Genomic DNA, 13,200 nt, shown 5'->3' with positions numbered 1-13,200 from the left:
AAAAAAAAAAAAAAAAAAACGGCCTCCGATTTCATTTGCTACCACACAAGTAAGGGAAAAACCCCTAAAAACAAGCGTCTCCCTCACATGTTGATGCAGTTAATACATGCATGAATGTCATTAGAATTAATGCCCATTGGTGTGGGAGGGGTTCACAGGCGGGAGGGAGACACTGAGCTACAACAGCACAAAGCAAAACAACTGATGTCCTGTTTAGACACAGAGCTTTTAAGGTTTCATTTTTTTGGCCACTCGAGGGCAGCAGAAACAAGCTGTAAACACAATCTGACAGGTTATCGTATAATACGATATAGTAAACATGTTAGCCAACAGTAGACATGGAGTGAACATTGTGATTATTTAACAAAGTAATCCCAAACTCACTACAGACTAAAAACAAATGTACAAAGGGAGGGACAAAATAAGACTATTTCAATATTTACAAACTATAGGTAAACTGTAATCCAGAGATCCTGAGAGAGACGGTGTGAAGTGTGACCCTATCATAGCGCCACCCATTGGTTTGTTTGTGTTTGTGGACGCTGTGAGTTACACGGAGCCAGTGGAGGTGACGTACTGCCAGTTGAGCTGCTCTCATTGGCTGCGCAGTTTTGACTCGTCCGTAGCAGGAAACAGTGGCGGCTCGCCTGGTCACATACGATCTCCAGACAAACAGTACACTACTGACCATCTTCGTCAGCCACCAGAGGGCAATGAAGATGTTTTGCGGGGAGCTTTCATGTCGTCCAATGATCTGAATAAGTTGCTAAATTTGTCGCTTGCAACTTTTTAGAAATAAAGAGGATTTGAAAAGTCGACAAATCTAGCAAGAAAGTCAGCGAACAGCAACAGCGACTCTCTGATGACGACCAGCTGAGCACAGAGCTAACATGAAGAATAAATGTAATCATTTCATTCGTACTGATACATTTGTGTCCCAGGGGGTGAATGTTTAATATAATTCATCTGTTAAAATGATATGAAGACCATGCTGAATGCAACACCTCAAAGCAATGTCATGTAACCTATTAAAACACTTTACAATGTCTTGATTTCAGGTGTCCAGACTTGTTTCTCCTCCACGTGTCCCATTCTTTCCATCCACAGAACCGCCAACTCCCTGACCATTAACAACTGAAGTTCACACGATTTCCAGCCTCCGATCAATTTTACATAGCGTAAACATTTTGACTATAATGGATATTCTGCAGGAAATCAAACACCTCATTTCTATAAATAGCCTTGTGTGCTACAGTTATGATTAATCATGGAAACTTCATAGATTACAGCACAGGAGTGGATAAAATGTGGGTACTTACTGGTAGGTCTGTGAAGGCAATACCTGCAGAGGAAAAGAGAAAAATGCTTTTAATTTCTACACACACCAGGAGGCTGTGAGTGTGTTTACAGGTACTGAGGTAATCTGGTTACAATCATCTTTCTGTAGTAACCTGATTTCTTAAATGTTACCCAATTATCTGGGTCACAAACCTGGTTCACATGGCTTCATTTAACTGGAGAACCTGGTTTATACAGTGCAGAGCAACAAAAGAAAGGACTGTGACTCTAAGCACCCTTGTATTCAAAGTAATTCCATCTGATTTCAGACTAAACTACAATACATAAATACGCCGGTTTGTGCCGTTGAACAGTCGATCATTTGTAAGTAAAAACTTTCCCGCTGGAACTTCCGCTGAAGTCATGCAGTCAATGCAGTGGGGAGGAAATGTGATGAGCGACCAGCTTCATGTAAATGTGGGCTAACCAGTAGCCAGGTTACTACAGTGCAAGTAAACAAAGCCTCAGATTTCCTCTGGCAACTTGATTTCTCCAGACAACCTGGTATCTCGTGAGCATGAGGGTCCCTCGACGCTTCTTTGTCTGGAATTTACGCTTTGTTGCCTTTTGAGGAACCCTGAAAAGCTACATATTTTAAGTCCAACTGCAATCACACTGGCATCCCTTTTTGCACTCAAAAGGAATGTCAAAATATGTTGAAGGTCTTTGGGGAAATGTTCCTTTTGGTTTCAGCCGGCTGCAGGGAAGTGTGCGTGTTTCACTGACAGCAGCCTCCAGGTGTCGGCGGGGAGCGGGAGAAAAAGTAAACTAACTTGCACTGCAGCTACAAGCATTGGGCACACAGTGTGTCAGTGGTCCTGAGGCGTAAAGGAGCACAGCAGCATCTAAACAGACCACAGTGATGTTTGCAGGTAAGTTTACATGCTGAGCAGCTAATTAGTCAACTAGCCTGCAAACAGACGGTAGCTGTGCACTCTTCCCCTGGTCAATGTTTGTTTGTTCAACAAGCTACGGTGCAGGACAAGATGTGTGTTCATGTTGGTTGTTTATGTTAGATAAGGAAGAGATTTCAGCCCAAAGCTAATGTGGGTTGTTGTTCAGAGTCTGTGGCTCTTGTGTTGTGTATCCGGCTGCTGATTGGCTCAGTGTGACTGTGTCTGCCTACCATACAATAACGCTGACGACACTGCTTTATGCCAGATTTGATTGGCTGTACTAATGGACAGGGCAGCATCAATAAATATATAAAATCTTAATTTCTCAAAAGGAGAACATAAGTGATTTAAATCTGCTGTAGCAGACAATAAATGAAGTTCCATTTCAGTAGGACAGTAAAAGTTACTTAAATAAGTTACGCTGCCCTCTAATGCACCCGTCACCCGTCTGTTCATTCAAGTGTTCAATACTAATTAAGGCTGCAACAATTATTTCCATTAATCGATTCATTGGTCAATCGTTTTCTTAATTAATAAAATGTGTCCACAGCCCAAAGATTAATTTTACCGCCATTAAGGACTGAAGAAACCAGACAATATTCACATTTGAGAAGCTGAAATCAAATCAGTGAAATGTTCCTTAAAAAAACAATATCGTTAATTTGCTTAATAGTTTTGAAAAGGAAATTAAAATGTGTAATACTATAATAATTGACAAATGTGAACACTCGTGTATGTGATTTCTTTTTGCAGGGACTTGTGTATAATGTATAAAAGTGCATATATTTTATACTGCATCATCTCTGATTTGTGTTGACAAATTGAAATGACCAAAATAAACAGTTTTTTTATTAAGAAGTTGACAACCATTTGATTAATTGACTAACTGCTGCAGCTATACAACACAAATACACTACAACACCTCTGCACAGGCAGGTTAAACCACAGGCCCATACAATAGAACAGGCTTTGGTTTCTGAGACTCTTACCTAGGCTGTGGCCATTCTTTGTGTAGAAGCAGGTATTGTTGATGAGGTTAACGCAGCAGCCAATCACGTCGCCCGTTGTAAACGTGGGTCCGTAGGGTTGCCCGGTGCCGGAGGAGCAGAAGGAGTGGCCGTCATCTCCGTGGTAACCGTATGAGTGCTTGTCCCAACCTGAGGGACGTGAGGTGTCAGAATAAGAGCGCTGTGCAGGCAGTGAAGAGGTGTAATAACACAACAGATGGTTCATTCTTAGACTACATTTCAAACCACAGACATACAGACATACTACAGACATACAGACATACTACACACACACAGACACACTGGAGTCGAAGGCCAGAGAGCAACATGGACACAAGCTGTCCCTTGCAAACATGAATGGAGTGGAAACATACTGGAATTGATGTCACAAGAGCAAAACCTATTAACTTTTTCCATCTAGTGTTTACAAAACTCCTGACATTTGTGACGAATAATACAGACCAAAGAATTCCACAGAGCCAGACTCCCATGGAGGACTTTAGGGCTGTAACCAAACCCTCTGCAAACTAATTCAAATGCTGTGTGAATGTGTGAATCAACCTGAAGAAGAGTTTCAACTAACCTTCCCTGTCTCCTCAAGAAGACTGTCAACCAAAAACTGTCAACAACAAGAGCCGGACTATAGAAAGAGGTCAACAAAAACACCTAATGTGTCGTCATGCTTATGATTTCACTGTAATACAAGTAAGTGAACTCCTGTTTGAGCCATATTTTGGGGGGGGAACACTGCAACAGTACCAAACAAACCCCTAGTTAGAAAACCAAGCTTTGCTTTGTAAAACTTGGAAACGTAGCCAGGCCAAAAATAGAATTGCTTTGTCATTATTCCAGAGCTCCAGTAAATACTGGTGTCTTTTGATGACGGAGACCTGCAACAAGAAGCTGTCACTCAGGGGCTGTGAAGCGTGACCTGCAGGGGTTCGATGCCCCGCTCAGGGACACATGACTGACTGCTGATAGACACTATGAGGAGTTAAAACCTAGGAACTGGGACTTTAAGTCACTGGGATAGCTTGTTGTTTTCACTGTGACTGCAGAACGATACGACTCAGAAGAGGCTCTCTGAATTTGGAGATTATTTGTATTTTGGCTCCAATTTCCATCTTGACTACACATTAACCTGAGTAAATATCACTTGTTGGGAGCATAATAGGAAAATGCACAGTTGAACAAAGCCATGTATCTGAAAAGAGTCCTGCCTTTGTCTTTGATACTTCCCTTAATACTTTGAGAGTTGTAAAAGCTCCAACATACTAGGTATGTAAAATGTCATGTGTTGGTGTTGAGAGAGGGGAGACAGAAACATCCTCTGCCTCGGGGCTGTTTAACATTAGAAACCAAGTGGATCCTCATCAGAGGTAATCCTGCCATCGCCACATTCATCACTGGAAGAGAGCTCTCGACTCTGAAGCAGTTTGGCAACAGTCCCTCACAATTAACCAATTTTCATTAGCATCTATCCATCAGCGGGGACTCTGCAGCTCGCTCTGGGCCTCCTGTTATCTTTGTACGAAGAGACTGGAGCTCCTGGGCGAGTCTAGTTCTCAGACTCCTGTTTGGCTCCACATCTACCACCACTGTCTTAGTGGTACCGGTCATGGTACCTGCGTTTCCACTGCACGGTACGGTCCGACTCAACCTCCTCCTCCTCTCTGGTTTTCCATTATAAAAGGTTGTGGATAGTACCTGGTACTTTTTTGGCATCACCTCAGTTTAGCTTCCAGTCAGGCTGATCAGTTACTAAACAGGGAGTGAAAACCACTGCAAACCGATGATCGGTCAGAGAATCACCCCTTCGATATGCTCCATCCCTTCCTGTTTGGGTCGCGTGGAAGATGACGGCAGTTTCATGTTGCGTCGCTATGGTGATCAGCTATGAGTTTCAACTGCGCACATTGTCTGTCCTTTGTTGCTAATATATATTTGTTTAAAATACCATATTTAATGAAAGTACTAACAATATGTCTCTGAAAGTATATGAATGTATCTGTGTCCATGTTAAACTAACTTAACCTTGCTGGATTTTTGAGGCCAATAACTACTTTAAAAGAGTTTTAAAAAAGTATTAAACTAATATATTGTTAGCAGTAACTTCAGAGTCAGGACACAGCCAGGCTAGCCGTTTCCACATTTCCTGTTTTTGTTAGTTATCCAGCTGCTGGCAGTAGCTACATATTTACCCGACAGACACAAGTACAAATAGATTTCTCAAAATATCAAAAACCTTTTCCTTCGACGTATTGTTTCTAGGGATGACTAAAGATTTGGCTAATTACAACCTCAGTCCTTGTGCAGTCAGGCCTCTGCGGTCTCTCTCCAGGTCAGAGCTGCTGTAAATCAACTGGTGTCTAAAGCTGTGAACCAGCTCCAGTCCTGGTGCTCATTCTCCAGTATCAGCTCCTGTATAGTCAAGGATAGTCCCCATCCTTTAGCTCTCAGTCTGGGTAGACTCAGCTAATAGGACCGCTAAGTAGCTTATTGCATCTAGTTCAATGAACACGTGCAGCACAATGTGTTACAAGAGAAAAGGCGGCGCCTCAAACTTATTGTTGCCATTTCTGTACTTCAGTTTCTTGTTACTTAACCAATATTTACACAGACAGATTTAACTCTGATATAAACAGAGACTGCCTTTATTGTTTTGTCACTTCATTTGAGAAGCTTCAAATGAAACCCACAGCATATGTGAAGTATGATAAATATGACATCCTCATCAAAAACCTGGCGGTGTGTTGCCTTTAACAGTCTAACGGCAGGGAAATGTGAGCTGTTTCACTCCTAGAAAAGCTTCAAAATATTCCTACACACATTGCCCAACTCCCAAAAGTGTAGTAGGCTATAACCCTCAGGTGAATGTATCAGGAAACGTCATTTCCACACAGTCTGTCGTCATTGATCTGCATCAGAAGTGTACAATACACATCAAGTCTTGAATCCATGGGAAGGATCTTTGTTGTTCACATTCATTTGTCCGTCCGCTCCATGCTCAACACAGATGTGTAGAAGACCTGCACATCAGCCTCTCAACAATAAGAAAACATGCAGTCAGGTAACAGAGAGACAATGGTGCATCTACCAGAGAATACGTTCAGACTAAATGAAACCCACACAAACATAGTTAAAAGATCTCCGGTGTGATCTACAGTAGACACACAGACAGAAACTCCTCTCACCACACCCTAAAACACTGACACCAAACAAACACATACAAAGTGTCATCTTACCAGGGAGTCTGTTCATGTTTACACCCTGAGCGGAGAGGCCGATGCCCATGTACCTGTGGAACAGACAGTGAGGGTTATTGAGACAACATTTAAAATATCAAAGAGTAATCACACTTAGAGTCTGTGAGGTTGTAATAGTGCACATCCAAAAGGAAACACTGGATACTATTCTTACATCCTGATCACAGTTAAAGTGCTCAGATTTATCATGTAATATTTAAGATGTAAAGTTAGCATATAAAATCCACACTGGGTAAACTTCTAGCGTGTCTCTGTAACGTCTCTGTCTCCGCTCTGGTACCAGTACCTTCCTCCAAGTGCTTTGTAAACTTACTATGGACTCTGGGAATGGAATAATCTGCAGGAACATCTCAAATTAAAGATCAAATTAGTGTTATCCACTGATGAATGAGTGCATGTGGTTGTTACTCTCAAGCAGCCATTGTGTTTGAATAGATGATGCTGAATGGCTCCGACATCGTGCACACGTGGGCAGCGATAACCTCACGAGATAAAGGCGGACACCGTTTTTAGAGCCAGGTCTCGTATCTGCTCTCCACCGACTGCCAGAACCACGGAGGTTTCTGCTTATTTAACTGTAGATTGTAGCTGTTTAATGTCTCGTGTTGTGCAATGAAGGTTTAATCTGTTAATCACATCTTGAGTGGCTGATAATAATATTGATACATCAGAATATGGTCTAAAAACTACAGGCAGCCTACAGATGATCTAACAGGATGTAAACATGTCTGTGACTTCCTGTAAACTCTTTGAAGCCTGCTGGAAACTGACTTACAGCTCTTCCACTGTACAGGCGAGGCTCATCTCTAAAGATCTGATCAAGAATTCTGCTTTGCTGCCATGTTTGGTGTATTTCCAGGTAAAAACCGTGGACATCTTGATGCTCCCCAACATATTTTGTCTGTACGGTTGCCTCGCATTTAAGCTCTAGGTACAGGTGAGTGTGACAGGAACTCAGTCATATATCTTATAAGTGATGCTAACGAGACTAATGAGCTGTATTCTTCTCGTCTCTAACAAGCTGCTAGTTTTAATATTAGATTCAAATACTGAATGAGCTCATTTTATTTCTGTTTTCTAACCGTTGCACACACTACACATGACAGAATCCAATAAAATGTGGAGAATTCTTTTAGACAATAGAAGTAGTCAAGACATCTTGGGTGAAGGAGGGTCGAGTGTTCAAGTGACTTGCGGCTGTTCCACTGTAAAACGAGGCCCTTTAGATGACTGAAGTCTCAATGTAGGATCACAAACTGCCCTCTGGCCCGGTGAAGATTTTAATCACGGTTTCACTTTATTAGATTTTTCTGTCTTATGCAGATTCCTGATGTAAATTTCTCAAAAACACTTGAATAAACTCAACTAATGACTCCATCATAATGCTTAATGAAACGATTCATAGGGATTTACAGTTTGAGCTCCCTACAAACATTACATCAGCATCCATATGGAAGAGTTACCCCAATGTAACTACAGCTGGCTGATCGCTACCCTGGATTCAGATTAGATATTAACATTATAATATGACAGCCTGCTCAAAGACAGTTCATAAGAAGTTCAGGTATGCCTGTGGGATCTTTTCTTTACATGATTTCTGAATTAAAAGTGAATGAGGAGACAACCTGTTTTAGCTCTACCTCTCACCCTAACTCACAGGAGCCAGTTTATAACAAGTATTAAACTCCGATATACAGCTGTGTTGTACATTATGTGGATTTGGTTAAAAGCTTATGTAACTTTATGTCTTAACAACAAGCAGCTAGTGTCAGTGAGTCACACTGCTTCAGGGTCAGTGTGTGTAAATCCAGATTAGACTAGTGGATTGTTTTTATTATTACCAAGTTAACACTCTCTCTGCACACTCTTATGTGTGAAAAAGTGCCACACACGAGCATCTTATTTAGTTATTGTATTTCAGTTTCTAAGCCATAAATAGGATCAGCATGAGGCTAAAGTTTATCACACACCAGAAGAAAACTGTAGAGGAGTTGTCCCTCCAGTTTCATGCTTCCCATTTAGTTTTCTGTTGTGTTAAAACCATCACAGGGTTGTTAGCGTGTTAAAAGCCTCTCAATCATCACTTATGACCCACTACAAGTGTGTGGCGGTGGCGGTCACTGAGTTCTGGGTTGTTTTTGGGCGTCAACCTTTGGGCAGTGTGCGTTTAGCCCCCCGAGCTACCTCCTACAAAAATCTAACACGGTTACGTCACTGTCTCCATCTCTCTCTCTCTCCTCTGCTCTTCGTCTGTGTCATGGATGTGTAAAGGCCTCCGCACACCAACCCGATTATTATTATTATTGGCCGTCGGCCGTCGTCGGACAGTGGGGCGAGGTCAGTGACTCGAGTCGGTTCGGTGTGTCCCGTGCCGTCGTCGGCCTTCATTTTGGCCGATTCGACATGTAGAAAAAAGTGTTATTTTGGACTTAAGTCTTGCAGAAACAGACACTGCCATCCCAGGAGCCAAGCTGCTAATGTAGTGCTGTAAATCAAACGTTGCGGTCTTCGTCCTGCGTCCTTACCCATCTCGGCCTTTGCTGATGATCTTCACCTCGAAGTAGTAGACCCCGCAGGCTGCTGGGATGGGGTGGGTGGCCCGTACAGACGCCGCATCTTTGGGGGTTTTTCCATGACCTTCAGGAGAGGGAAAAACACAGACACAAGAGCGTGATTACAGCTGAGTGAGTGGATCAATCTATAGTCATAAAGAGGGACAGAGATACTGAAGACACACAGCAACGTAGACTGATGACCACATATTCTGATTCGTCTTTCATCGTCCATTTTGATTCACTTTAATTCGGAGCACAGCCGAGGACTGTGTGCAGACGTTTAGTATGAGGAGGGGATTAAACCCACAACCCTCAGATCAAATAAGAAGCACACTCATCGTCCGGTGTCGTCAACTAATAAATTCAGCCCCAACTATTGTGATAACTCATTGTTCAGAGTCTTTTATTTAATAAGAATGTCCACAATCTGGTGACAGCTGACTGAATATCTGCAGGTTGTGGACAAAACAAGACATTTGAGGACATCACATGGGTCTTTGGGGAAATGGTGATCAACATTTTATGGACCAAACAACTAATGAATGAACAGGAAATGATTGACAGATGAATGGATACTGAAAACTGAACTGGATGAGACCCTAACCCGTACACAGATAAACATAATGCTGCAGTGTGAAGAGGAAAACAGCCCGAAGCAGAACGAGGCCACTGTCCCAATATTTCCTCAGGTAAATTTATATAAGCCGTACTTTGTGTTAACAGTTACATAACTCATGTCTCATTTTGACATTTATACATGAAACAAGGTGTTGAGGTGGAATATAATGTGAGGAGGGGCTTGATTTATAAAAAAAGACCTCAAACCATGATGATTACATACAGGCAGTCTTATGAAAACCCTCGAGTATTATTGAGGTTGCTCTGAAGCAGCTACATTGTCAGCAGCATTATTATTATTATGGGTTAGATATCACAAATCTTTCCAGTGGCAGCTGTTACTTAGCAGCAGTTTGTGGTTATTACATCAAGTGTTGTTATTAATAAAGTTCTGAATGTCACGATTATACCTGGAGATACTTAATATATCTCTAAATGTGACTAATATCAGCTCTTTCTGCAGAAAACGAGCCGTTTACTTGGAAAACCCTCATTTTATCAGACTGTTTACATCTAGAAACCAGATCAGTTTGTGATACAAACAAACGGTTGTTGTTTACAAGAAATAATCAGTTTAAATGTTCACCAATCAGATGACACACTTTTAAACGGTAGCTGCTTAATAACCGGTGTTCAGGCCCGACCGGGAGTCCGTTCACAGAAGCAGCTTTAATGAGTGATCTCTGGGTGACATCGCTGAGGAACATCGAGGACAAACGCACTCAAATCAAACTTTTCTCCTCCATTTCACAAATGTTCCTGTGACAAAATGGTTGCCAGACGAAAACAGCATTCAGGTGAGGAAGGAGGAAGAATCTCACCAACAGAAGTAGATTTAAAAACTCTGGTTTCAGGGTCAATGAATCCACTGATTATTTCTGGATTTAAGGTTTGACTGAGGCCCTCCATGAACCCAGAGTCTGAGTAACCTCTTCATCTCTAAACACTCAAAGAAAGCAGCAAAACCTCATTTTTGAGACGCTGGAACAGCAAATGTTTAACATTTTTGCTTTGAAAAGGGCTGAATGATTAACATTTAACCTAAAAGTGCTTCAGATTAATCTCGTGTCGCCTTATTGTGTCTATTCAAAACTCAGATCTGTTGTTTTATTTAGACTTTGCAACCCTGGATCCCTTAATACTGTCGGTTTAATGTTGTGTAATCTCATATTCCTCTTAATAATGCTTATTCATCCGTTTACCACCCGCTGTAGAGTCAGTGTTGTTCTCAGGTAATACAGCCATTATTGTAAAGTTCTCTCAATAAATGACCCAGAAAGCCTCATTTATGAAGTTCTTGGGATCCAAATGACATTTATTGTAAACACTGATAATGTTCTCAGTCTTTAATTAATTGTCTGGTTCATATAATCGCAGAGAAAATGTGGAAAATGCTCAATTTTCTGACAAAACTAACTCCTAAAAGACAAGTTATTCAGTTTATTATTATTATTATTATTATTATTGTTGTTAATAAAGTAGAAGGACATATTTATCTTTAACTAACTGCCACTGACATGAGACATGATTAATGGATTATTAAAATAGACGCAGATTAAACAACCAATCATTTAAGTTCTCGTCCTTATGATCGTATTATAACACTTTAGCAGTATTTGTACATTTAGTTTTACTGTAAATAACTACTGGAGGATCCTGTTAAATGGGTAAACAACAAGGACATTTAATGACTGATAATTATAGATACTATGATTCACAAAATGTGCTTTTCACTTAACACAACTAACCATTTAATCCCAGATGTTGCTGTGGAGACTCTGCAGGGAGTTTCATGTTAAAGTTTACACTGTTTAAATCATTAAATTACAGAGTCACCTTCATACCTGCTACAGGGGGGTAAACAGAGATAAAACACTGTGGTTATAACAAGGAAGAGATAGTAAAGAGCCAGAATAGACACACAAACACACCCAGGAAGCACAGTTACACCTTTTTTTTTAGCCTTTTCTTGTAGGCCTGCAGCAGAAAAACCCCTTTTAAAAAGCTCTGCCAGGCAACCTGAATGTCCCTCCATATTAAAACCCTGAGCAGCAGACACCTAACCCACCAATACCTGCCCTGTCATCGATAACCACCCTCCCTGGAAGCCTCTCAGCTCCTCTGCAGGAGATTAATCTGCCTTTTAATCACCTCATAACGCTGCATTAGCCTCAGCACCGAGCCCCAGAAACACCTTAAATAATGTTCATTTGTTATATTTTAAACGACACACTGACACAGGAGAGGCGGGGGGAGGTAAAGGGCCAGTGGGTCCGGTTCTGGCTGTGGATCCACCTCGCCAGCTGGTCGGGTTGCAAGATGTCCTCTGTCCTGTTGTTGCTGATGAAGCTACGAGCCCACTTTGTTTTTAGCCCACAGCGAGCAGCTAAAGCTAAGCTAAAAGGGGGCGATAATGATAAATAAAATAAAAGTGCAGCGCCGGAGCGTGTGTCGGTACCTTTATAGTGCACCCGGAGGTTGTTCTGAGAGAGCCCGATGTAGCTGAACTTGTCCTTCGGGCTCCAGGAGCGCGGCAGCGGGGTCTCGCTCTCGTTCACGGCCGGGTAGAGTCTCCGGAGCCGCTGGTTGAGCTCCTTCTCCTGCTCGTTCAGCGCCGAGTCTCCGTGGACGACCACCGACATTAGAAAGCCACAGCCCGACGACTGCCCGGACATGGCTGCGACACGAGCTGTTGTGGAGCGGACTCGGCTTGTCAGCAACAAACCAGCGCCACTTGTGTGTCAAGTTTTTAAAAAGAGAAAGGAGGTTGTTTTTTTTTTTTTCAGCTAGGCTAGGCTAGGCTAGGCTAGGCTAAGCAAGGCAAAGATAGACTGGGCTAGGCTAGGCTAGGCTAGCTGGCTTCGCTGTTGAGGCACCCAGAGCTGTTAGCTCGGGTTAGCTCGGGTAAGCTCGGGTCAGCTAACCTGGTTTAGCGATCGCTCAGGTTGACATTAGCGGACACAAAGCCCACACAGACGCAGGCAGTGGAAGGGGGCTGTCTGCGGCGCTGGTTCGGGAGAGAGCGGCTGTAAAGGGCGGTTGTTGTCGGTTGTTGTCGCAGACGGAGCTACTGACGGATGTTGAGCTCCGTCTTTTGTTTGTTGTCGGAGCCGCGTCCGCTCTTCTGATTGGCTGAGAGCGGCCCCACTCACTTCTTATGGGAATGTGGGATCAACAGCAGATAGACGGTGGAGGGGTGGACCGGGACCGGGACCGGGACCAGACCGGGACCAGAGGTGCAGGGACAGGATGTCAGGACCAGAGTCAGGACCAGAACCAGGACCAGGACTCACTTATCATAGGGGTTAAAGGGGAGCAGGAATACATTATAATACACAGCCAGTGAGTCATCATCATCAGTATTCTGCCCTCATCACCCATTATTATTATTTTTATTTTTATTATTATTATTATTAAGTTACTGCTTTTTAATTTGTTTACTTTTATTTTTATTTAAAAAAAAAATAAAAATACCGAGACAGAGGCGCACGGTGATGACGCGGCAGGCACGCTCACAGTT

General features: G+C 42.4%; 1 protein-coding gene across 4 annotated transcripts in view; it reads right to left on the bottom strand.

Moving 5' to 3' along the window:
• The window catches only part of ranbp9 (RAN binding protein 9), a 21,637-nt gene extending 8,829 nt beyond the window's left edge, over positions 1-12,808 (bottom strand). For 2 of the 4 annotated variants that reach the window (XM_035670250.1, XM_035670253.1), the window contains exons 1-5: positions 12,139-12,807; positions 9,033-9,144; positions 6,487-6,539; positions 3,224-3,391; positions 1,320-1,342 (exon numbers count right to left, since the gene is read on the bottom strand). In XM_035670250.1, the coding sequence (XP_035526143.1) occupies positions 1,320-1,342; positions 3,224-3,391; positions 6,487-6,539; positions 9,033-9,144; positions 12,139-12,355 (573 nt within the window). In that variant the 5' untranslated portion in view covers positions 12,356-12,807. Of the gene's footprint in view, positions 1-1,319; positions 1,343-3,223; positions 3,392-6,486; positions 6,540-9,032; positions 9,145-12,138 lie in introns of all 4 variants that reach the window. The other 2 variants (XM_035670251.1, XM_035670252.1) reach the window with 2 other exon arrangements.
• Positions 12,809-13,200: the final 392 nt, after the last annotated feature.

The sequence above is a fragment of the Morone saxatilis genome, unplaced genomic scaffold (genome assembly GCF_004916995.1).
Source record: "Morone saxatilis isolate NCDOM2014 unplaced genomic scaffold, NCSU_SB_2.0 Contig23, whole genome shotgun sequence".
NCBI classification, from domain to species: Eukaryota; Metazoa; Chordata; class Actinopteri; family Moronidae; genus Morone; species Morone saxatilis.
The sequence above is the reverse complement of the archived record's forward strand: the minus strand, read 5'-3'. Positions and strand labels throughout refer to the sequence as shown.